The sequence below is a fragment of the Hylaeus volcanicus genome, chromosome 1 (assembly GCF_026283585.1).
Source record: "Hylaeus volcanicus isolate JK05 chromosome 1, UHH_iyHylVolc1.0_haploid, whole genome shotgun sequence".
Classification (NCBI taxonomy): domain Eukaryota; kingdom Metazoa; phylum Arthropoda; class Insecta; order Hymenoptera; family Colletidae; genus Hylaeus; species Hylaeus volcanicus.
Window position 1 is genome coordinate 2529039 of NC_071976.1, and position 25492 is coordinate 2554530.

Genomic DNA, 25492 nt, shown 5'->3' on the forward strand with positions numbered 1-25492 from the left:
AACGGTGGTCTTGCGTGGATGCGTTTACTTTATCATTGATTTCCTTATGGATTAGAGAAGTTTAGAGAGATTTAAATTAGTAGAGAAATGTTATTCGAACAGCAGAAGTGACACGAACGCGTGGAGTAACCTAATACAAAACGATGCTTAAAATTAATATCCTTGATAACTCCTATCACCCTGACAAATACCAAATAATATCATAAATTGCCCCAGGTTCCCCAAAATCATATTATTTTTCACAGGTTTCGAACATCCCCCTCGTTTCCGCTCTCCAAATATTCCTAAAGGAAACAATTACTCAAAGTTGCGCCAATTAACTCAAATTATATTACCACAGAGGTGTTAATCAACCTCGCGTGTTGTTTTTCCACGTCACTAATTAAATTAAATGATATTGCAATAGGGGTGGTAATTAAACTCGCATGCTGTTCCTCCACGCTGCCATGCGTTCCTTATTTTTCTTTCTTACATCAAACAGAGGGTCTTATTTACGTGGTTTCCGCACATGCAAGAGTTACGGCGTCCGCTCAGCTGCACCTGCAACGCTGAAAATGAAAAGGAGACGACTCGGGAAGCCTGCGGCACCGAGGGATGTTTTCCCTGGCGGGTGAGTTATCCGCGTGACTCAAGACGACTTCGCATGTGTACGATATGGCACTGATAACAAAAGATACTTCCGAGACCTGCTACAGGCGACGGTCGAATCGTATTAACTAGATTGTGGACGTTTATGTATTTATGCCAACGTGGAAATATGGGAAAATGTTCACAGATGCAAAAGTTTGTGAGATATTATTGGTGGGATACACTGTTTAAAAGATAAAAGATGTAAAAGATGGTTTCATTAGAATTTCAATGCTTCATCTGTCTGGAAAAGTATGAAATTGCGTAAACATTCGCACTTTGGCTCTACGCAATTATTAGATTCGCTTATTTCTTACGATTACAGGAAGCATCGAAGTCTTATCTGTTATATTTATTGAATTTCTTCGAGATGGTAATCAAAAGATGACGTCCTTCGAGTCGCGTCCTTTCACATGTCCTTAATACATTCACCCACAAAATAAACTGCTGATATCAGATTAGGTTCCCCTCGAAACCTAGCGAGATTTGTCTGAAATATTTTCGCCTATCACAAAAATAAACGAGTTGTTCGGGTGGCCTGATTTGACTGCCTCGTACTATAGAGTTTTACTGGGCTGGGGTAGTGGTGTACTAAAGGGGTGGCTGGAGGGTGGAGGGTGCGGTCCGTCCCGGATAACAGCCAGGGTGCCATTCGAAAGAGTTGAAATATCGTATTCAAATGCATACTAGTGTACATATGTTCATTTAATTTCCACCTACTGCTTTTATGCTTCTATATCATTATAATATTTCTTTTACATACATCAGTGAACTTGTAGTTACACTATTATATTTTTGTTTTCCCTTACACTATGCTGAGTAAATCGAGACCTCGAATAATTCTTTTCAACGACGTATTTGCATCTAATCACCGACGTTCTCGCGCCAATATCATCGTCATGCTAATCCTGTTAATTTTTGCAACATCTCCTCGATAGTTACATCCAAAGGAGAACGCAGTTCAAAACAGCAGCAATTGCAGCTAGATTACCCAACAGTTGATTACCACGCGCGTTCCATTCCGAAAGTTTCCGTTAACTGTTGCAACTTCTATGGTGTATTCTTCCCTCCCTTTATCTGCAGTTTCAGGGAACAGGAACTTTTAACAACGCGATCCTCTTCTTTTTCCTCTCTCTATTCCCGATACACCTTTCGGACCTTGAGCTGCCCGACAACTTTCTTGTTATTTGACTCTGAAAAGTTGCCACTGCCGACACCCATGGAATGCTGAAAACGCGATCAAACACGTGTGTGTCTCTATGTGATAATTGGGTAATCATTCTTGAAGAGCATCGCAAGTTGGAATCCATCGGCTATCGAAAGTGTCAGGATGGATGGGGATTTAATTGCTTTGAACGTATAAAGGGAAGCTTCCAAAGAGAAGCTTTACGATTTCGTTTGTTACAAATAAAATGCGCCAGGCAGTGTGGCGAACGTTTAAACCAACATTAAAACTCTCTGTAAAAATCGGATATATTCGAAACCATTTGTGCTTTTTGTAAAAATAAAATCCCAAGGTCTCTTTTGGAAAACATTTTACATCGAGACGGAGTTAGAGAAAGGACCACGTTTTAATTGATAAATTAGAGTCGTATTTCAAATAGAAGTTCGACTTGTACCTTTCTCTCGCGCACGTGTATCAGACCTCGATTTCAGCTCGTTCCAGATTCGATGCCTTTCCACCTTTCGACCCAGAAGAAACACAGGGGAACTAATTCACTCTGTAAACAATAATTCCTTAGGGATGCGCAAACACTTGACACTTCCAATTAAGGCAACGTAATTGCACGTGGTCGCCAGCTACTTTATATCCAGGCAACGTTTAATGTACACTGCATTAGCCATTCGCTGAATAAGGAATGCCGCGCTTGACGTCTGTGTACTGAGAAATGAAACGCATCCGTTAACGTAATTCTCAGCAATCGTTGGAATTTAACCAGTGAACTTTCCACGAAAACAAAGAAGATATTTTTATTCGGAGATATGAAACGCGCAGACCATTTCCTTAGAATTCGAAGGGTTGCTAAAACTCGACCCGAGAAATTGTTTAATGTCACGAGAAACGGAGCTCAGACTAATATTACTTATCACTGGAAACGTCGCGGAATAATTTAATGAAACTCCCCGGCCTTTCTTTCGCAAAATGATCTGCCTTCGACTTCATCACGTTCACTCTAAATTGGAAGTCTACCACGAGAGAGACACAGGGCGATTGTCAAGCGTGTTAAATCATTTTCTGGAATTTTTTCTATTATTACGTGTTTAAAAAATCAAGAGAATACGACTCAGCGACAGAGGACAAAATAATTCATTTCTTAAAATAGGAAGCGTAGAATCAAGTTTCATGGCTCGATTACGCTTAGTCCGGCTGTTATTCACCGGCGGTTAAGTTCGCTAAATCATTCGCGAAAGAAAGGTACACGTAACTCTTTAAGTATCCCCCATAAAGAAAAGTCCAAAGGATCTAGGTTAAGAGAGCAAAGAGGCCATACTGTCTGGGCCACCTCGTTCCAACCATTTTTCACTGAAAGTCCTGATCTTGATGCCGTCTGACATTGACCAAAAGAATAAGGGAGCTCTCTGAAACTACATTTGTAACTCGTCACCGAGAGACGTCACGCCGAAGCAAATTATTTAAATTACTCCAGCACTTTGTACTCCAGCACTTTGTACTCCAGCGCTTTGTACTCCTAGCAAAAAAGAACCGCATCTCCCTAAATTCTTCGATCCTTTCGTTCTCGACGTTTCACATAAATTCTGTCACGTGCATTTCGCAATTACAAGGTGGAAAACGTAAAGAATGAAATAATTGGTCGGATAGGTGCTCCTCGACAAGCTTCGTTACTCATACTTTATTGCTCAATTACTTACAAAGTTGCTTTTCATTCCGACGAAGCTGTTTGCGAACGCACGTTAACCGAGCATTCTCGATTCGATTCGACGACCACCCTTTCGAGTGTTTTCGATTGTGCTCTTTTCTTTAACGTTCTTTTCTTTTCGTTAATTTACGATAAATACTATTCAGTTTTGATCACGGCGTGAATGATTCAAGTTCTTTTTACGCATCGATAAGCATACGGTTTTAGATAGGGTGCGTCTGTAATTTCCTTTACAAGTTCTACTACCTTTTTAGCTGCTCTTATGTTTGGAATAGTATATCATCGTTTTTCCAAAGTGTCGCAAAAAAATATCTACTGCAAGTACTGCAAACGTTACATGAATATTCCAGTAACATTCGGGTTGACGTGTACAGACAGAAAGACGAAGAACAAATACGAAGAATATTCATAATTCAGTATTTACAGTTGGCACGCGGGAGACTCGATTATCGTGCGCGATAACGACGCGTCGGTGATTATGGCAGCGACCTGAGTCAATATTTGTTAACATTTCTTTTTCCATAGTATCGTAATGTGGATCGAAGTGGCACGGAACGAGCAATAAATTTAATTATTACTCATTATTTTGCAATTTGACTAGGCAATTTTCACGTTTCACCCAAGAAACACGTAGGTTCTTTTAAATTATCAATCGTGGTCTCAAGTAAATAATTTTTACCACTCTTTAACATTCTCGAGTAACGTAATTGGTCTTCGATTCGCTGTATAATCGTCGCGTAGTTCATTTTCGTGGTCAATTTGCCAGCCCCATTAATTTCAGCCAGCCGTAAGGATTTGATCGTGCCAATTAAGTGGCCGTGACGAAGCACCTCCAGTCGAAAAAAAAAGGGAAAAAAATTGATCCGACAGGCTGGGGGTTGAGGAGGGGCGATAATTGAAACAGACAGGCCGAAAGAGAATCGAGCGAGACGGTTGATGAATATTTCAGCGAGAATTCGCGAAGAATTGCGGGACAGAAAAGAGGCCCCCGCGGGTAGGGGGTGAAAATAGGGGGTCGGTGGTTGTCGCAGAGGAGAATGAAGAACCCGTCGGTGGTGGATGTCGTCGTGCACGAGGAAATCGACGTTTTGCAGAGCAAACAGTCGCGCTGATGTTATTTTCTTGTTTGCCCAACGTCAAAACGTTCGTAACGCGAGTTTCCTTGCACCGTGTCAATTGGTCGACCTGGGTTCCTTGCTCTCCACCGAATAAAAACGCGCGATCGTGATTTACGAACTGCGTGGGAGGATTAGAGACGACGATAGGGGCCTGTGATTACTCCGCTATTTGATTTCAACCTCCTGGAGAGCGAAGGAATGATTAACTTTCAACGTTCTATTTCGTTAGGGGATATTTTCGAAACCTGTACAATGTTTATTTTATTTCGGTGAAAATAAATTTTCAAAGTTGTGGGACACAGCTAGTATTCTTATATAATTGTTATCTAACATATTTAGTGCGATAAAACATTTTCACATGGGCCTCAGTGCTCGAGAACGTTTCGAGTACGATTTGTTTGACGTGTCTGACCAATAGTCACCGTTTCTACTTAGAATGCAGATAGGACCATCTTCCTCCAAACTTGGTGTATCGATGAACCCCTGTATTAATCGAATCTTCAACTACAAAAGAGATGAATAATTAACGATAACATCAAACAATTGTTATTTATATACACAATTGTAAAATTATAATGTATAAGTAAATAGATATAAATTACGATTCCTGCGGTGGTTTGGTCTCGACTTAGAGGTTCAGCCACGCGGAATTGGGTCAAAGAAAAATTGGTTGCGGAAAGTTGCGGACTTAAGCGTCAGAGAATGTTTAGTGCATGGGTGCTATGCGTCACGCGCGCACCAAATGCATCATTCGCTGCTTGCGTGTCTTCACACCGAAATTGTACTCATAAAACCGCCTTACGTGCGGATAAAACAAAACGTATTACGGTTGTGTAATAAACAGCACTCTTAATATATACTTACATGATTTATTTCACGGTTACCTTTGACTTTCCATTTTATTTGGCGCATGCTTTACTTATAATCATAAATAAAATTGCTGTTGTAACGATCATTACACGGTATGATAAGGAATCACATATTACGAATAATATTCCATTGTCGCGCATCATCCCCCTTTGCGTGTCGCACATGTATTTGCCATCCTCCATGTATTTATTCATATGTTCGTCTATTCCATGCTGTTTTTACATATGTAAACCGAGACCACAGCGGTGGGAAAGGTTGCGCGAATCAAGCTCGTTACGAGTACGCAATCCGCAAATAATTTCTAGCTCCGTATCGAGGACGCGTTTAATTGACTGTTGTAACTAGCCGTCGCGACGCCCGATATAATCAGTTTTCAGATAATTACTGTTTTACTGTACTCATCAGCCGGCGATGATAAGCACGGAAACACGAAGAAATACGGTGGTTGAGTGGAGTGCTCGGAAGAAAAGTCTAATAATAATAACAGCGTCTTTATTGCACTATAAAAAGAATACGTACACGTGCAGAGTGGCGTAAAGAGGCTTTGCTGCTGAGCCTAACCTGTAATCAAGCCTAACCTGAATGGTGGCATTATTTCTAAATGGAATTGAATCTTAAGCACTTGATTGCAACACCTGAGTAGAATTGGATGCTTAGCGATTAAAAGGATAATCTTTTTGATGAAAGATACGTCTAAATTTAAGTATGTTAATAGATGCATCATGGAACAAAATGGACGATATTGTTACAGAGTAAATATATTTCCTTTTTCTAAGAAAAATCGCTATTTTCGTGCTTTCAAAATCCAAACGAACATTTTAGCCAGCCTGCTATATCGTGATACTCAAATTTTCATTTACCGTTTCATTCATTAAGCGCGGTTCCATTCGTTTATTTGCCGTAGGTATATGTAACAATTAAAGTAAATTGAATAGCGTACTGTTTAATTGGGAATACATTGATCAAAGAATATGTGTGTTTGATAAATTCGATAAATCCGTAACGGTGATAACGAATATATATATTTTTAAATGTACATTGCGCAACTGCTGTTAAATATCTAAAAAGCGAAACAATAAAATGTCGTGTTTCTTGAACCGCTGAAAAAAAGAACTCCGCAATTAACCTAGCATGCCCGAACAGAGTTTACAGTGTTGTAAACTGGTCCAGCGAAATAACTCTACCGCTTAACAGTAAATAAACAATTCTTTTGGTTAAGGATACCGAAGTTATCGTTAACAATTCCACGCGAGACATAACCGACCCCCGCAGGCGTGGAAAATGATTCATTCGTTACATTCATTATCGAATCGCGCGGTTTAACGATTATTACGTTGGGATAATGTATCGTCCGACGAGGCGAGGGTGAAAATAACGCCGTGGCTCGGTGTAGCATAATTATTTAGCGAAAACAAGACGAACGGAATAAAGTGGAACCAATTTAACGTTCGAATCCAATCGTTTCCGAGCGCTATCGATGCGAATCGTTCCGACGACGTTTAATCGAATCAATTTTTGATAACTTATACCCGATTTTGTCCGCGTGAAACAATAAAAACCGTTCACCTGCGGAGAGGGGGGAGGGTCGCGAGAGGAGGGGGACACGAGTTTTATTGATAGCGGTACAGCAGGCAACATTTAACCGACGATGCACGATAACTGGGGATCATGTCGACAGGCGTGCCAGTAATAATAACGCCAACTGAACAAGATAAACTGCTCGCTTAATCGGGAATGCGCCGCTGGTCATTGTCTGCACGGCTTTTTCCTCTTCTGCTGGCTGAGACCCTCGGTGCGCCTTTCTAGACGGCCACTCCTGCAACTTTTCACTCGAAACACCTGTATAGACATATGTATATATATACGTATTGTTTTTGTACTCCTTCAACCGAGCAGTATCTCGCAGGAAAGCTTTAACGAGCGTCTAGCTTAATCTCGTTAAAATCTCGCCGCAAACTCGGCACTCGTATCTCGTAACAGTTGATATTCTAAATTTTATGAGTATCCAACAGCGATTTAATATTATCGTGGAGTAGGAATTTTCGGGAGATCGATTGCTTCATAAAAAAATTGCTGTTTTAGTGAAAACTGGAGTAATTTCATTCCGAAACTGACGCCGTGGAAAAAGCCACGCCACGCCATTCAACTTTCCCTCTATCGCTTTTTTCCGTCTACAATCAAATTACGCGACCCACTTTGTACAGTGTAAATATTTTCTCATCAAACTTTGTCTCGTCTGGCCATCGCGATCTGATTATATTCTCGGAAACTAAAGTAGAAGTCGAATGCGATCAAAGTCAAAGATTGATCGTACGAAATAATATAAATCGAGATCGGGGATCGTTAAAATTATTGTGTGGTAACGTAAATTTCTTTGCGATATGTTAATCATGTTCCGTATCAAACTTTAAATTGATTTTATCCTTCACCAGATTTCCCACCGGACGATATTATTAATGATGCGTATGTTTGTAAAATGTATAAATACGAGTTTAAATTAAATGAAATAATCGTGCTTGATGGACAAACTAATTTAATATTTTTGATATTTTAGGAATATCAAACAATATCAACATAAGCCATGATTGCATTCAATCTGATATCTTTATATAGTTGCATCGACGATCGATAGTTCTGTTATTTTTCGAAATGAGCCTCTCGTTTCCCGATTAATTACGTATTCCTGGAAAAGAAGGACTCGAATTACCGACTGCTAAGTTTCTTGCGTACGAAATTAATCCATTCATCATTCCGTTAGTTTCTTACCGCTTCAAAACAGTTCGCGTCGCTTGACAGCCAAAGAATTATGTTAACCGCGCAAATGGTGATTCGATAAGATCTGTCCGCGTTCCCAGCGCTAATGAATCAATATATTCCTCGTTATTAATTAAACTTTGACCGTTAGTCAAAGTTATTTTGATTTTAAGGCCTCCACCACTACCAGTAGTTGTCGAACCAAAATTTTGAAACTTTGCGTAACAGGACTTTCCATTGCGTACCCAAGAAACTTAATTTCGAAGGTGAGAGAAAAATAAAAATAAATCTGGACAGAGTTCATGAATTTGATAAGATTAAAAAAATTAAATACCATCCAAACCTCGATAGTCTCGAGATAAAATTTTAACTCTGCAGAAATTTTCCCGAACGTCATTCTAGCAAACAACGCGTTAAACGACCATCAGGCCCACCAAGGGCCCGTTTTCAACATCTCCGCGACTCCGACAACTACAAGTCCCGCGTAAAGTCAAATCTGTGCGACCCACCCTCGTTATAATAACGGCGGGGCTCTCCAGAGACTCGCAATTCGAAAGTGCGGGTAGAACGATCCTCCGGTCGGTCGTAGCCGAAAATTCGCTCGCTGTTTAACTGTCTCGCGTAGCCGTAGAAACGGTAACGACCGTGGGCGAAGGGAGCGACAACAATCGCTCGCAGCTGAACACACAGACACCGGACGGGGTGGCTGCGGGATTAGGGGATGAAACACTTACGACACAGAGCTCCGTATCGCGGACTTTCGACGGTCCCCTGCGGACAAAGATCTGGCACACCGTCTTGGTAGAGTTCCCTCGGTGTCTTCCGATCGAGAGGCCCGTAATTGCACACGAGGGTCTCGACTCGATCTCCGAATCCGTCGGGTATTGTATGCAAGTCTTTCCGATTCGTCGGCTCGTCTCGCCGCGTGTAAATTGCACGCCCGCATCCCACCTGGCTAATTGTCGCAGAAGCGAACGCTACGTAGGAGAGGTTGCTACGCGCGGTGAAGTTCAGGTATCTGAAACGTAGAGTGATAGAGATCGAGGTGTATCTCGGGTACGTGTAGGATGAAGAAAGGGAACAGATGCTTCTCGCGTGCGGTGGGTTTTTGGGATCGATGGATCTGCGAGGAGAAAGTTGGGAATACAACTTCAGCCTAGTTTACTACGGAAAGCTTTCGTCTAGATTGTTCTCGTGCGAGAGGTATTGTAGAATGTTGTTTTTTTGCCTTCGAAGATGTGGGACGAAGAGCTTAGGGGTGGGGCAATTAACAGTAGGAGTAACGAGTCGGTAAGCTTGAGTCGCGTACTTGGAATTTGTTGAAGTTAATCAACTGGTAATACTGGAACCACCGAGGCTTTAGCATTTATTAATGTATTTTTGAAATTGTTCGAGCCTCACTTTGATCTGCGTGATAAATGGTTATTTTGAGAGAAAGCAAGGAATCGATGAGGATTGACACTCTACGTAAGTGTCGCTATAGCAGCACGCACAAAGGGATGTTCTTAACATTCGATGGATCCCCAGCGCCACTCGAGGCAGAAGCCATTTTCAAATATTAGGCTTAGAGGGGAAGAATCCATCGACGACCTGAATAGCTCGATTGATAAAGGGATCTCTGGCACACGAAGAATCCTGATCCAACGTATATATATATCGTACACAATAATATGACTCGCCTATTCTTTCTCCCTCCGCGAATATTGATTTCCACTCGACGTTGGGAAAAACAGCAAGAAAGGTAAATAAAACTTTCTCCTCCCTTTACGATAAGTACACGAGGGATGTTTTGTATCGGACTACAGATTTTTTGAATAATACGTGCGATGAAGTCGAAAACCAACTCCAGAAGTCCCATTCGTAGAATCTCCACCCTTATCGCCTAAAGTTTCCGAAGGGTGCAAGGAATCGCGTCGTTCTTATCTCGAATCATTTTCACAGGGAGAATAATTGAAGAAACACGCGCAAAAGTACGCAAGATCAATTTCAGGGAGTTAATTGAAATATTGCGATAGAGATTAAAAATGAACGCCCAACGGATTTTCGTAGCAGCAATCAAAGGGCTTACTGGATTATACAGAGCGAAGGAGAAGCAATCTACAAAGCGTCGCGTAACAATGGTAGACGAAATTTTCAATCCACTAAGAGAATATAGGATTCCCGCGCCCGTGAAACCTCGGCTTCATCGGTCTTTTGTTATTTTCTGAGGTAGTCGGATCGCTTTATTGACACGTGTCTGTCGCTCAGGTGAATGGCGCAGGAGGACAGAGAGGAAAGTTAAAGAAAGGAGGTAAGATGGAAAGAGAAAGGGATAATGGTAAACCTCTCCCTAAATTCTGAGGCGAGTTAGCAGTGTCTACACACGACGGATCGAACAGTCCCATTCACAAAGTGAAAGCCTTGGGCACATAAGAGTCTTTTCGATCAATTCAACTTAGGGTATTGCATGCTGCACGGAATGACAATACGTGTGGATTTTCTGACGAACCCACGCACACGTACACGTACAAAGGCTTACACACTGGAAGCATTCTATACGGAAACCCCTGCATTGGAAGATCTCGTACCTTTCGACTCCCTTGGAACCGTCGCTATTCATCGATGGCTCTCGACGAACGAGGGAAATTGTGCTGTGCGTGACCAAGTCTTCGCTAAACGCGAGCTGTAAGTACTATTTAATAAAATACTCGTTCAAGTACAAATTTTAAGAGCGAAAATGCTCGAACGCGGGGATCACACCAAAAAATCAAATGGAAAGCGTAAATCACGCCTACGTAACACGTAAATAATTACTGTTTGCTTACTAGAAACGCTGCGTGGCTAAATATTGATACGACGGTAATTCGTCTCAGTGGAGCAAATATTTAATTAACATTTTCAGCGCGTACATGGGTTGCTTGTTATAAATTTAATCTTATTATACTCGTTTACCATTAAAGCCAACCGCAGGTCAGGTGATTTTTTACTCTCTGCTGTTGAAGGGCTTAAAATTAATTGCGATTGTTAGAAATTCAGGCATTAACTAAATAAATTAATTCTACAAGTTGAGTGTTAATAAAAATAAATTTGAATAGAATTTATAAATTTTCGAACAGCTTTATAAACCTGCCTCGAACATTAAATGATGCAACTATCAATTATACAAATATAATCTCAGCCTTGTAGAAATTTTTAAGTGTTAATCTAGCAGTGAACGTGTTAAATGGTATATGCATCGTGTAAGATCGTGAATTTATTATACGTACAAGTTCCGAAACATCTGAATATTTGTAAATGCATAATTCATGGTAATTTAATCTCTTATCGGAGACCAGTTGTACGTAGTGTAACGTTTTCCAAAATCAGGGAGTCTTAGCTTTCCGCGAACTCAATCGTCCCTCGGGGGCCGTACGATATCAATAATTCCGAGACCATCCACTATTCTGGTACTTTGATTTCGGCCAGAGGTAGGAAAGGAATATACCTTCGATAAATTCTATCGCAGGTTCCATCAACTTCTTTCGTATGGAGATTCGACGCTTGTCAATGTAGAGTCTCAGGTTATCAAGTGGAAACGAATGCAAAGAAATTCTAGTAGGTCAGAAACAAAGAGGGGTTCTATGGAGAACGGGACAATTAAAATTGTAAGGACCAAGGTCCTCGTAAGATGTTTTGTTTATCAAGCTATGTACACACAACACTTTAGCCAGTTTGTGCCGAGTAGTCGAAGAATAAATAGTTTGTTTACTAAAGGTGTTTATTTCTCCTTAACTTGTATGCAGTACCTTATCTACAAAGAAGAAAAGCTCGAAGATAGTTTTCGATGAATGAATAAAGAGCATGCTTTGGAGTAGAGGGTATTATAAAGTAGGGTATGCAAGTAGAATGCACTGTTAGGGAAACGTAGGGGCTGGTTGTTATGGTAGCAACTTGCTACAATGTGCTTAACAAGCATAACAATTCTGCACCATGGCACGTGCTGTCAGAGTCATAGTTGCAACTTCCTAAGGAACAGTCTCGATACAAAGGAAATGTGGTGCTTCGTGTAAGTAGAACGTGGACAGAATTAAGTGCTTTACACTTCTACGTCCCTTATCAATCATTTTGGTAACTTGGTATTTACCACTTTCCATTCCTAAATTCCTCACCAATCACTTTGACATCAAATCCCTCGGATCCTGCTCAAACATCATCGATACTCAATCGCGTCAGTTCCACCCCCGCGACAATACACGCGCCTTCATTATCATTTTTTTCGTCAAATATTGTAGCAGTCGAGCTGGTCACCGTGTTTCCTCCTGGGACTTCATATTTTGACTGTGAAAGGTCTAGCAAATCCCGGTATTAGATTAATCCCTCGCACGGTCCCGTGGAAAAACAACGATCCCGAAAAGCGCCGCAGCTTTAAAGCTCGCGCGAAAGTGTGTACAGTGGGCTTACCCGATTTCGGAGGTATCGAAGCCTTCTACTTCGTCGTACCACGATTGAATATGAACGTGAAGTCTCGCGACGGACGACAAGTTTCCCACGCTGGCCATATCCAGCACGTGCACGTTCTGCCATACCCCGAAACGTTCTAAAAAGAACACACGGACAGGTTCAGCTCGCGGGCGCGACAGTTCGTACGTTAGCCAGCGTATAGGCCGATTAAATTCATCAGTCAGATCGATCGTTCCACGCCAGCCTAGCTCGAAACTAGACCGCCGGTCGGGGTACGCTCTGCCCGCGATTTTTCTGCGAGGTCTATCGATCCCCTTTGAATCCGGATATACATAACGCGGCCAAAGACGAAAACGCTTATTTTAACAGACGTTTCCAAAGGGTTCAAAGAGGATGGCGCCGTTTAAATTCGGTTCTGTTTTTCAGTTAACAGGACAGAGGACTTTTCAAGCCTTTGAGCACGTTGGTCGAATGATATGCCCGTGAAAAAAGAGGTTTCTTCGCGTTCGAGCAATGCTTAACTTTGTGCCATTGGTTCATTGATTTATCGAGAAGCCACTGATTCGATGCATATGCTAATAAAGATGAAAATTATTGTTCCATTTATCCCTCGATTTACAGGTTTATTTATGAGAAGTTGCTTGGCTTCCTACGTGTCATTTTACTGTTTCATCTCGAGGGACATGTCAAGGACACTCCCAAGATCAGAACTCTTTCTTTTTTTTAGTGGAATAGGATCTTTCATAGAAAAATAAAATCTTAAAAGCCCCGTTGGAAACCTTTTTACGTTCATTGTTCGGTTAAAATTCGGTGGTATTTTTCAGTTAACGGACTCTGTCCGCAATTTAACCGAGAGACAAAGAAAAAAGGGGCTCCGCAACTTGTCTGTATTACTTTTATTACTCCAGCATTAAAGTACTCGGCGGTAACAAGTTCCTGCAAACGTAACGCTCTTGAAACTTTGTTCTCCGTTAACTTACTGGAAATACTTTTGTTTTAATTAAAGAACCGCTCGCGCTTTTCGATCCCTGAGAATCTGCATCTTCTCCAAACGGATGCAACGTAAGTCGCACTTTACGACCGTTTAACACGCACGACGCACGATTAAGCTTGAACTACTGTAATTACAAGTCGAAGAGAATGTTTTGGAAACTGTTTTGGAGGTAACAATTTGTTGTTATAATTTATGGAGGACTCAAGTTGCATTGATGACACTTGGAGGAAGTCAAGTTTTTTATTTAAAATATAAAGTACTCGAAAGTTAGACAAAGCAACACGATAAATTGAAAGGAACGTTCACCTTCAAATTTTGGAAACCGAGCAGCTCTCCTTGGGGGAACACTCATGTTTTCCATTTCTAAAAATACAGCGCTCCTTCGAGGGTGGCTCATTTTAAAGTGTCATCGAGCTGTATATATTAAAGGTGCTCGAACAGGAGGATACAAATCTTTTTCTCCCTTTGGTTTTATTTTTTCATTTTCTGACCTACAACCGTGCAGTTAGGTAAGGAGGTTAGGATAAATAGGGAATGAAGACGTGCAGCATTTAGGCGTCCCTAAAACGCCTGACCAAACTTCGGAGCCGTGTTTTGTCGGCTACGTAAGAACGTGCAAGAATGAAAAGCGTGTCACGTAAACATGAGTTTGTAACTTCGCTGTTTCGAAAGTGGCACATAAAGGTGGACCAATTTTCTTGCCATTAGCGCTCAGTGATTACTGTTATATACGTTCCTTGGCGAGGGAGTGGCTCGAGCAGTTGTGGGACGTTCTCTTAGCGAATAATTTTCACGCGAGTCGATTCCTTTCGAGGGGATATTAAGGGAGGAGTGTAACGGCTGTAAAAATAGCTGATTTTCATGAATTTCTTTTTTTAAACTATTAATAATTGCCAAATAATCTTTCTTGGGATACGAAGAGGTTGAATAGAATAGATCGACTCAAGTGTTCGTTCGATCCCTTGAGTAGAATACCTATGAGACATATTACGTGCTATTAATACTACAGAAAAATCATATTCTCGATCATTGTTTAAACAAATATTGTTAATAATTAATGTAACTATTAATTATGGTCTGTAAAAGAACAAAGTATCCGTTGGTATTGTATGTGCCTCGTTCCAACGTACGTTTCATTATTTTTCCATATTTCTTTTTACGTATTGGGAATTGCAACTGTACGTACAAGATGGTCGTCGAGTAAATGATCGAGTTTGACGGTACCACCCAGAACGTCTCGATTGCGAGCCGAGGGGGTGGGCCGGAAGGAATAAGGAACAATAAACAAGAAGAAAGGGGCGCAGACATCGGTCGTTCCGACGTGCAAGGGTTGCCGGGTGGAACAATCTCACGTTCGAGCGTATACACTGGATATTGAAAAATGATAGGGACGAGCAAGGGTAGTGAAAAATGGGATATATCCGAGGGAGTTACTTGCCAACGTCTCGGCACTGATCTTTCTCGAGGAGGTTGCACTGCAACGCCCATCGGTCCGCGATCCGAGCGAGTTCGTCATTCCAGATCTGTCGAAACAAATATCGCCGTCAGATTCGGCCGCGGATACGAATGATTAAATACACCGTCCAACGAAATAAAAAGCTTCCTACCATTTTGGAATATCCACTGGGTGGTCGTCGCGAAGTGGAAGCAAGATTACAAAATACGGATAATTCTTTTCGATACTTGTTAACACGTTTCGATATCGTTGAAAATTTCTACTAGGATTAAATATTATTTAAACTATCGGAGACCACATAATCGCATCGTGGTACTTCTTTCTGTATCTTCATCGAAATTCTTGCAGTTTATTTAAATTTATTTCCTTTGATGTTCGACTTTCAGAATTAATCTTTTTAGTTCCTCAATGGAAAGCTGTCACCTATGCAAGAAAGACGTGGCAATGAACGTGTTAAGTATAGTATTCAGACATTTGTCGAGACGTCGGAAGTATAATGGGAGGAACTGTTTTTCAGGGTGGTTTGATGGAGATGAGAATAGGTCACCTTTTCTTTCAATTATATTTGTGAATACGACCTGATGACCTGTGAGATCTCACTGCTGAATATGGACCACCCAGTGTATATTGCAAAACAAAATTCACGTTGGACAAGTGGTATCGCGAGCGCGATCCAGCGATTTCGTAAATCGTACCATCTCCATCATGTATTTTGCAGGCGGTTGCGGTCCAGGGTTGCCCCGTCGTTCATCCCCATTCGCCACGGTGTTACGATAAAAGTTATGCGAATAAAGGATCGTCTCGATGTCCTTCTCCTGCAGATCATCGTGCTCGAGCATCGCGCACCTAACTCCAGGGACGTCGTCCTGCGAAGAAACGAGAAATTTCAAAACTTAAAATGCTTGTCAATGTAATTCAGCTTATTTTGGATTTTGACCAATCAAACATTGAAACTCTGTAGCTTGGTTTCAATTTTTTTTTTTTTTTACCGAAACCCAAAACATAATAAACATGTCGTAGGTGGGTTTTTCAAATTTTTTTATCAGCACGCAGTGCTGATGGTAAATATTTGGTAAATATTTGACATAGAAATGACGGTGATTTCAATTTTTTGTTCACTCCTCTATTTTCGAACCTCCTAAATTTTCGACGATTGAAAACGGTTTATTTAATTTGAGGTATCAAAACAAAGAATAAAAATGCCAGTGACTAATGGTCGGCGGCGTTCAAAGGCTAATACAATTCAAACCATACAGAAGCTGGCAAAGGCCATCAAAATTTATCACTTCTGTACTCGATGTCAGGGATTTTGTTCGAATGGAAATGTATTGCGGTTCGCGTGAAAATATTCGAGGTTTAAGTCTTCATTTTGCTATTTCGAAAATGCTGCATATTCGTTCGCGCGCACATTGGTTTGGTGCGTCAGTTTGAGACGGTTTGGTTTAACAACAATCACTACAAACGTCTTCACTCTATTAGAAACGCGATAAATTGAAAATTGTGCTCACGTAAAGATAATTCGACTCGAGATCGCCAGAATGGAAATGGGAGCCTGATAAAATGCCGGTAATTCGAAGCCTCGTCGATCCAGCCGTCGTCGTTTGTTCGATTCATCGAATACAATTTACTCCTTCGATGGGCGACGAATACGAAACGCCCATCATTGTTGGTTCACCTGAATCGCGTTTCGTTTGAGCACACGGCTCTACGTTTCATTCGAACGCTTACGATTATCTCTCAATTTTCCAAAACCAGAGTGGTACAAATTACAGGATATAAAAATTAATTTCTGATAGTAGTTAAACTAATTATTAATAATATGTACTTATTGATAGGGAATACGATTTTGCTATAATATTAATGCTCCGCGAATACATTCCTCGATGAAAATTTGGTCTGATTTAGATCGAATTTATAATTTATAATTCACAGAAATTTTCGTCTGCTCCAGTTAGATAGAAACGTTCAGAGGTAAATTTTAGTTTTATCAGTTTTTAATGGACTTCTCGTTTATTACATTAAATGATCAAAATTAACGAAAGCTGCACCGAAATTATTAAGGATCGCGACAAAAATTTCGCAAAGTTTTCTCGAAAGTTGCCTAACCGAATTCGTCGTTCACAAACACACAATTCTCGCGCTGAAACTTTCCTCGTACATCTAATAGTTTCCACGGTATTGGACCAAATAGATTCTTCACCCTCTGAGGGCTGTTTCACCCCTTCAATATTGACGTTTGTCGATAACAGAAAATGATTAAGTTAGTACTTTTCACTTTCTCGGTTGTTTGCCATTACTCCGCTGAAAACTATGTTATTTGTAAAACTCTTCGTTTCTTCCTGTTACTTCAGGATTATATTTGTTGTTCGGAATGCACAGCAGAAAAGCTGAATGAAATAATAAATAATGATCGTAATTTTAAAAGAAATTCTAACATTTATAGATTCTGAGAATAAGTAAAAACGTAGGAGTTTGAAATGGCGAAGTATTACTTTCCATCTCCTGTACTTGCAAGCTTCCTTATCGATTTTAAACGCTAAATTAAACCTCCAGAAATATTCACAGCAGTTTACCCAATCCAAGACCTGTGGACATAAATTAGGAGACAAATGGTCGTCGAATATTCCTCGGGCAAGAGTTTCCTCGAAATCAACAATCGCTCCTCGGAGATGGCTCGCAAACGAGGTTCAACGAGGACATAACGAGGTGGCTGGGGAGAAGACTGAATAACGCGGTAAGTATTATTGCAGTTTAGATCTTCTCTGACAATCAAAGGTTCTCGACAAAGCGATCGGAGCCGATAATTTCTCGTCTTCGAACGGTGGTTCGAGGTTCCTCAAATTCCTATCAAACTTCAATCGAAAATCTAATTAAAATGTCGCCTTTAAGCCTTTCGCGCAGAGTGCTTGCGGATTTAGAGGAAAGGTGCTCAAACCTGGCACTTTCTTCCCAGAAGCTTTGACGTGCTGCTTCATCGAGCTCGCTTTGACGTGCGCCAGAGGTAGTGCCACTTTTTTCGAGTCCATCGAGGGTTCCGTTATATTTTTGTAGGCGAGAAAACACTCACGGAAAACCCCCTGGATCCGACCTTAATTTTCCACCGCTGGTTCTTTGTTCGATCGTCTCGCGAAAGTAGGGTGCTGTTGTATACTTCGACGAATGGTATTCCTATTGCTTTAAAGTTTATATAGTACAGGTTACAAGCCTTCGAAACTGGTAAACCTAACGACCAAATACTTTGACGGGTTTTTATGGTTGAATGGGATCCTTTATATGACAGATAGGACAGCGGTCTCGGACCCTCGCGAGCGAGGGAGACGTTACACGACCCCATTTTGTCAAATCGAGCTGTGTATAAAGTAATGGTGGACGTGGCTTGTTAGAGTGGCAAATCTCGATCGTGAAGGCTGTTCGAAAAGAGAAAGGAGTTGTGGTGAGTTCGTTTATATCAGAAAACGTTTTGAATATCGATTCCGCTTCGAGAGTTTTTAATATACTTCGAACAAATTAATCTTTGATCATAATCCTATAAACACAAAAATAAAAATTGACGAGGAGGACTGGAGCCAGTAGTTTCCAGTGCTATTTATGGCAGTCGTGTGTCATCCAACGTCCGTTCGATGGATCGATGCAAAATAGATCTCTAAAAATCCGCTCACCGTTTCGCCAACACGTAATTTAAAAAGATGATTGGACTGGAAATCACAGGGAGCCTGGATATCCCATACGATGACTCGGATTAAAGGGAAATTAGCGCTAACAGTGGATAACAATTGACCTAATGGCATTTAATCGAAAGGTTTCTTCTCACCTGACTCCTACATTAGCGTTGATCGAGCGAATACAAATAAAAGAGCGCGCCGCGCACGCCAATCGTGCAAACTGCTTCAACCCCCTCCCCCTCCGGCTGTGAACATTCGTTCGGTATTCTTTTATTTTGCCACGCTTTGAAATCATTTTTAAACGCGGAACTCGTATCGTTCGGCCACCGCATTAACATTTAGATTGTAGGAATTAAAACTTTAATCGAGATTCGATCGAAGACGATTTCACGCCATGAAAATACCGAGTGCTGATTAAAAGTATTAACGTCTTTGATGAAATTGGTGTTTCTTCGTTGCCATAATCGTTATCCAAAGGAAAGAAGTCGAAACTTGCATTCGTTTCCTTGAAATTAATTCTCGAAGAAGACTTTGATCTGGATTTAAAATAAATAAATTGTTATGATACTTTAGGAACAAAGTAGCAGGGGGAAATATTAGTTTGGCACAGTTCATAAAGAAACGATGTGAAATGATAGAACCGTGAACGCTGTAATATCTTGTAAACATTTGCACAATCGAGAACGTTTGCGGAAGTCAATAAACAGGAACAATCCAGTTTATAAACTGTCAATACTCCCAAATTCTCATATTGACTATACGAATGTATTTAGCTTGTGTGTGAAGCATAAGCTGTGCTAATTGAAATGTCGAGGGAACAATGACACCTAGACGTTTCGGCGTGAAGACAAATGAACGATTTTAAATAAATAACAAACGTGTAACGTGTTCGAACCTGTAAGCTTCCATTAAACATTTAGTAAATTCGATATAGCGTTTTACTTGAACGATACATTTTTTCTTCGTAAATCTTTCGAAATGTATCGCGAAAAATTCAAATAATTAACGTTTGCACTTAAACTTCGATGCGAGTTTGGGAATATCGACGATTCGAGGAAATAATATCGCGTGCAGCGTGAAATACACTAATTGGAACGTAGAAGGGAACAATAAAACGTCGTTATTTAACCGAATAGACAGAAGGATGCCCTTCAATTCGCGACTGAATGAAAGTAATATTCCACGAACAATACGATTCAACGTTTCGCGCGTTTCGATGAGCACGCGATTAAATTCACGGCTGTTAATTTGCTGTAACGGCAAGACGAAAAACAATTCTAAAATAATATAATTATGGACGCGCGTCGAAAGGTGTCGGTGTCCGTTATTGGAGGAAGAAATTTCAACGAATGATATCAAAATAGATGGTTGACGCGATTGGTACAAATGCCGCTAACGAGCGGCATCGTCGTTCGGAATATCGCAGCCCCTGCAGTTCACACGTACGCAGCGATAGTCATCGTTAATGCAGTATCCGCCCTTTGCCGCGAATATATTTTCAATATACATAACCCGCACCCCGACATTGTTATTTTCGCTGAAATTTTGATAGGCGACGCTTCTTGTCGCGCCTTCCCCTCGCGAATAATACAAATATACGTTTTAATCTTAATATCCAGAGTAACAACCCTGAGCGTGGAGGGTGAGCAGATTATATGTATTAGATTTGTATTTAGCTACGATTTAATCGTGCTCTTTTTGTTGAGGATAGATATATTGGTTTGTCTGAAAAGTCCATACATCCCTTAAATGGTGCAATTGCTACGATTTATTAGAATAATAATTTTGAATATATTTATATATATATATAAGTAAGTATCATTAGAAATTTAATTTAATTTAATTTAATTTGTTTTACGAAATATTTGTATACGTGAATCTAAGCTGAAAAAAAAAATTCAATTACTGTCGTTGTCAGCATTGAAAATCCTGAAGCTTTTTTTCGAAAGAGCCACAATTCCTCACTCACCCTGTGCATCGAGGGGAGTGTATGCATGACACCGAAGCGACAATAACGAACGTTGTCGTCATTTCGAATTTCCCGTTCCGCGAAATCCCACCTGCGATAGATTTTTATATTCTCGATTCACTGACCACCTCCCACCCCTGGTTCGCATTTATTATCGGCACCGGTGCTCCCCATATCGTTCGTCGACACTTTCAACGGAATAGCTCCAAGCAAAATGTACAAGGAACGTACAATAACGAGTATTATGAATTTCTGTTGAAAATATTAACGATACCCGATCATTTTTTGTCCGTCGGTATAGTTACGATATAGTGGATTCCAGCGAAATTGATATTATTTTTTGCCAAGGGTTCTCAAACTTTTCCCGAAGTCTTCCACGAAACATAAATATCAACCGATACGAAAACATACGTGTTTAATATTATTCAATGATCTACTTCTACATCAAGTTTTACTACAATCAGCATTTACTTCAATAGTTGGCTGATGCAAGTGAAACAAAAACATAACCTTGCCGTTTAAACAGCGTGGAACTCCTCAACCTGCGAGTTGAAAAATCACCCAAACGCTCCGCGCCCCCACAAATTCTACCCTCGTTCGTTTCAATGATTAAAGATACACGCGAAATAAATAATCGTCGCTTCGTAGGTGCGATGTACGTACGGGGTATCGGCACATGGTGTGATCGGCGCAAATGTGGCAGTAACGAAGGAGTGGCGGTGATATTGTCCCAGGTAGCGTGCAATCACGGCCGCCCGTTAAGAACAATAAGAGGCAGAACGAGATACGAGCTGTCATTTCGCTGGTTCCCGCGGACTTTCAACGACCGAAAATCTGTCGCGACATTTTATCTTTTGCGTTTCACTGCTGTCGGGTAATCTCGCCGCTACCTTCACCCCGCGGCAATGTTTTCGAAATCGATTTTCCAATGAAACAGTGACAACCTGGCGCCACGAACGATAATATTTCCTCTGCTGGAAATGGAGACCCGTTCGTTAAGAGGAAGGCGATGAGAATAAACTCGGAGCATTTCTTCCTGTAACGACGATTCAGTCTGTATACGTTTCCAAGGGTTGGTTTCTGGATTCCTAGTTAACTTTCTACTTCTTCGGCTGGTATTTCCATAGACGCTACTCGACAACCGTTTGACCTCTTTCGACCGTAATGAACAGACAACAACTAATTGACCACAGGAATTTGTTCCCTTTGGTGTGATGTAAATTACTACAAAAATGGATATCCCAGCCAAGGAAGCTCGTTCCAACCTGTGCAACCAACAACAAGTCCGGATTCCCAAGTCTAGCCCGGATCTGCACCAAGCGCGGTTTCATCAATCGCGGAACCTCCCTTGTCAGATAGGGATTCTAAAGGTCCCATTTCCACGGCGGCTGAGTCGAGAGCTTTGACATTTCCCTGCGCTGCAACACCCGGCAGGCATTCGAAGCACTTGTTAGAATTAGAAGCAGCCGCGTTCGAGCGAGCTCGCGACATTGCGCGCGTGTCGTCGATGAGGAATGCGCGACACCCCTATACGGAGACAATCTCGGGCTCGCGGGCCCCGATATCGACAATCTAAATTTACTGGCCGTGTTCTGACGATTTCGAGCTCCGTTTCGACACCTAAGACGACGGATTCCGTGGCCATCGACGCGCCAGGATATCGATACCGTTGGATGTAACCGGAAACGAGAAAATGAACACTGACTGCTCGAGTGTGTGTACAATAAAACCACGATGACTGCGAATCCAGTTGGTTGTATTCGCGTTGACAGGTGGGAGGGATGGTCTCTTAGCAACGATGGAGGTTGCAGATGGAAGGAACAGGTAGCACTGCGGAGGAGCTGCGAGGAATTCCCTTGAGCGCTGTTCAAGATGCGAGGGAAATCCGTCCTCTCGCCTGTAAAATGCGATTTCGAGATTGGTAATGCCATTGGTCATTAGTTTGTGCGATGGGAAACCGTGAGTGATGCCGTGGATGATCTTTTTCAATAATCCTGATCTGCAAATCGCAACTCCACTCGGGGAAGGCTCGCTGGAATAGCGATCGTAGGTGGAGACATACTTTAAAAGTTGGGGTGTCATGATTTTTCCAACGGGTGATCTAGGATTTTAATTTTGAATAACGAGACACGGTTGGACGACTTCATCTTCGCGTTTAAATGTAATCGTGTGCACTTGAAGTACGTTTGAAAGCGAATAATATTTATTTGTAAAAGAATTTCCAATACCCTATGCTTACCAAATTGAAACATTGCAGCACTCTGTGTTCTCCCACTTGAATTTCGCAAAATTAGCTGAAGACCCCAGACCTAACCTTGACGTTATTTCATGACTCTGATTAGAGGATCCCTATATCGTACAAGTTTGAAACTCTGTCGATTGTGTTTACCAAGCGCAGTGTCTCTTGTTTTAGACATAGTGACACCAGACTTGGTCCTGCGAATCCCCAAGTCGTCGGTATCGAGAATCCAGGGCGTCCATATTGGATTCGATGTAGTCTGAATTAACATGTATCGGATTTCAATGACCCGAGCCGGTTGGTATTGGATCGCATGGTTTCAGAATACACGATCCTTTCTCGATTAAAATTTTAGTATGTGCTATGTAGCCTTTTCGTACCCGATATGTATATAAAAAGAGATTTTGTATAATATTTTTTCCGTATATATTTGACAAAAAAATATATATCATTAATAATAATTGCTCAAATATTGCAGAAGCATTAAATATATATATCGACGACCTGATTGCGCCTTTTAAGCATTTATTGTCCCGGACTCGGAACGAATCGATAAAATTAATCCATTAGAGGCATCTGTGCGCTCCCAAAATTCTCCACGCGAGTTCTGGAGCCAATGTACAGGGTGTACCTAAAAAGTGTATCAGCTGTTGAACCTTGGAGCTTCCATGTAGAAGTAAAGGAATCTCGATACGAGTTATTCAAGAGCCTCAAATGGTTCTAAGAGCTCCGAAGTCTAAACAACCCCCAACACAACACAAGTCCTCAAATGATCTCACCCTGTATGCATCGCGCTTCCAACAGCCTTTATCCGTTCAACTTTTGTTCGCCAACCGGTAACAATCGAAAGCAACGATCGATACACGTTTGATAATTGATTCGTCGGTAATTCTGCAGCCCTTCCGCATTTCCATGGGGTGGAGCTCGTTCGCCATTAAAATCTCCAAGTTGGAAAACTTGGAATGGTCTCTTATCTCGAGCAAGCGGCGTTTAATCGCGTTTGCTGGTTCCTTGAATTTTTCATAAAGCCCCAACGGTAAACGTGACGTTACACGCTACCCGAGGGAGGGCGTGCAACCCCTGTTAAAGAACCCCCTGGTCCCAGAGAACAACGTTGCGGCCAACTCTTGCAAGACTTTTCTCCGGGAAAATTTGTATATTTACGGGCGATTAGGCGGCCAATTATCCCGCGTTTAATTTTTATTTCGACAACCGTGGCGAAGTTTCCGACGCTTGGTATCGTTCCCTCGACGGGAAACGCTATAACGCGTAAACGGGGCCGACAACTCCGCGCAAGTTGGACGATTCTTGGATGTTCAGCACGTGTTTTCATTTCGTTATCCCGCCAGCTCCTTCCCATATCATTACTGTTTCAATACGCGCGGGAGGTGGAAAGTTTCCGAGGTGGTGAACCTCGCTGAGCGTATCTGGTCCGCTCCCCTTTCTTTGCTATCGCGGTTGCGTAGGGATGGGGAAACCAGAACGAAAGAAGAACACGTCGGGAGGCACGTGTAACTGAAATTTTATATTTCATCTGTTCGCGGTTCCAATTTTTACGGGAGGGAGGCAGAACGATTTTAAAGAAGGTCATTTCTCACAAGCGATTGATAAAATGTTCTCCGAGTTGAAAGTGTGTCTACACCTATAACGTTCGCGGATAACGCACACGAGTATGTCTCTAAAAAACTATTATAGTTTCCTTGAGTTTCCTCGGAACAAATGGAACGATGAGAGATTATTTAATTCTCATTTTTATACGCTGCATTAGGAGTACCTGCCGCGCCTGAGTGGGTACTCGCACGCTAAAAATAGGCCAGTGACATAGTTTATTAATGAAATTGCCCCGATAAGAGGACTAATTGCTGTTGCATGTTACCGCGAGCAACCATACTCGGCCTCGCGCACCTAAGCGTTCTGAGGGCTTAATTGACGGACTTTCTTTAACGCGTTGAAATATCTTCCACGCGAGTTGCGTTAATCGCGCGAACCATTGCGCCGTCGCGGGAACGTTGTTGTTGATCCTAAGACGAATTAATTCCCTTCTTGTCTATGCCTGAGCGAGGTGGCACGTACACGAGGGTGAAAGATCATTTGGTCCCTGATAAAGTTTATCTAACAAGCGCGTCGTGCGAGAGCCTCCGAGGAAAGCTCCTTCCTTCAATCGCTGACGCGTTCCTCGACGACGGAGGTGTCATATTTTCCAAACGAAATGAGTGATTAGCACGTACTTGCCATTGAGCCTCGCCTACACTCCAGAACAAAATTCCAGCACGCATCTTGTATCCACTAAAAGGCATTCCAAATACTTCGAGCTTTGTTTTTTTAATGAAAGACAGATATAAAGGAGGTTGCCTAAACTGAATCGATTCTACAGCTATCACTAATACTTTATTTGAATTCTATCAATATTATCACCGATATTTTATTTGTATTTTATAAAAGTAAAATCAGTTTTTATTTGTCTAAATATCACAATTTACAACTGGTGTAGACAAACCTCCCTTA

General features: G+C 41.4%; 2 protein-coding genes across 2 annotated transcripts; both read right to left on the reverse strand.

Annotated features, from left to right (window-relative positions):
- Positions 1-7124: 7124 nt before the first annotated feature.
- On the reverse strand, positions 7125-13327 carry LOC128884566 (uncharacterized). The gene is made up of 4 exons (XM_054138032.1): positions 13321-13327; positions 12668-12803; positions 8983-9266; positions 7125-7333 (listed from the first exon to the last, which is right to left on the reverse strand). The coding sequence occupies exons 1-4, from the start codon at positions 13325-13327 to the stop codon at positions 7161-7163; spliced, it is 600 nt and encodes a 199-aa protein (XP_053994007.1). The 3' UTR covers positions 7125-7160.
- A 1764-nt stretch (positions 13328-15091) lies between these two features.
- On the reverse strand, positions 15092-21546 carry LOC128884887 (venom allergen 5-like). The gene is made up of 3 exons (XM_054138590.1): positions 21412-21546; positions 15813-15983; positions 15092-15184 (listed from the first exon to the last, which is right to left on the reverse strand). The coding sequence occupies exons 1-3, from the start codon at positions 21544-21546 to the stop codon at positions 15092-15094; spliced, it is 399 nt and encodes a 132-aa protein (XP_053994565.1).
- Between the last annotated feature and the right edge of the window lie 3946 nt (positions 21547-25492).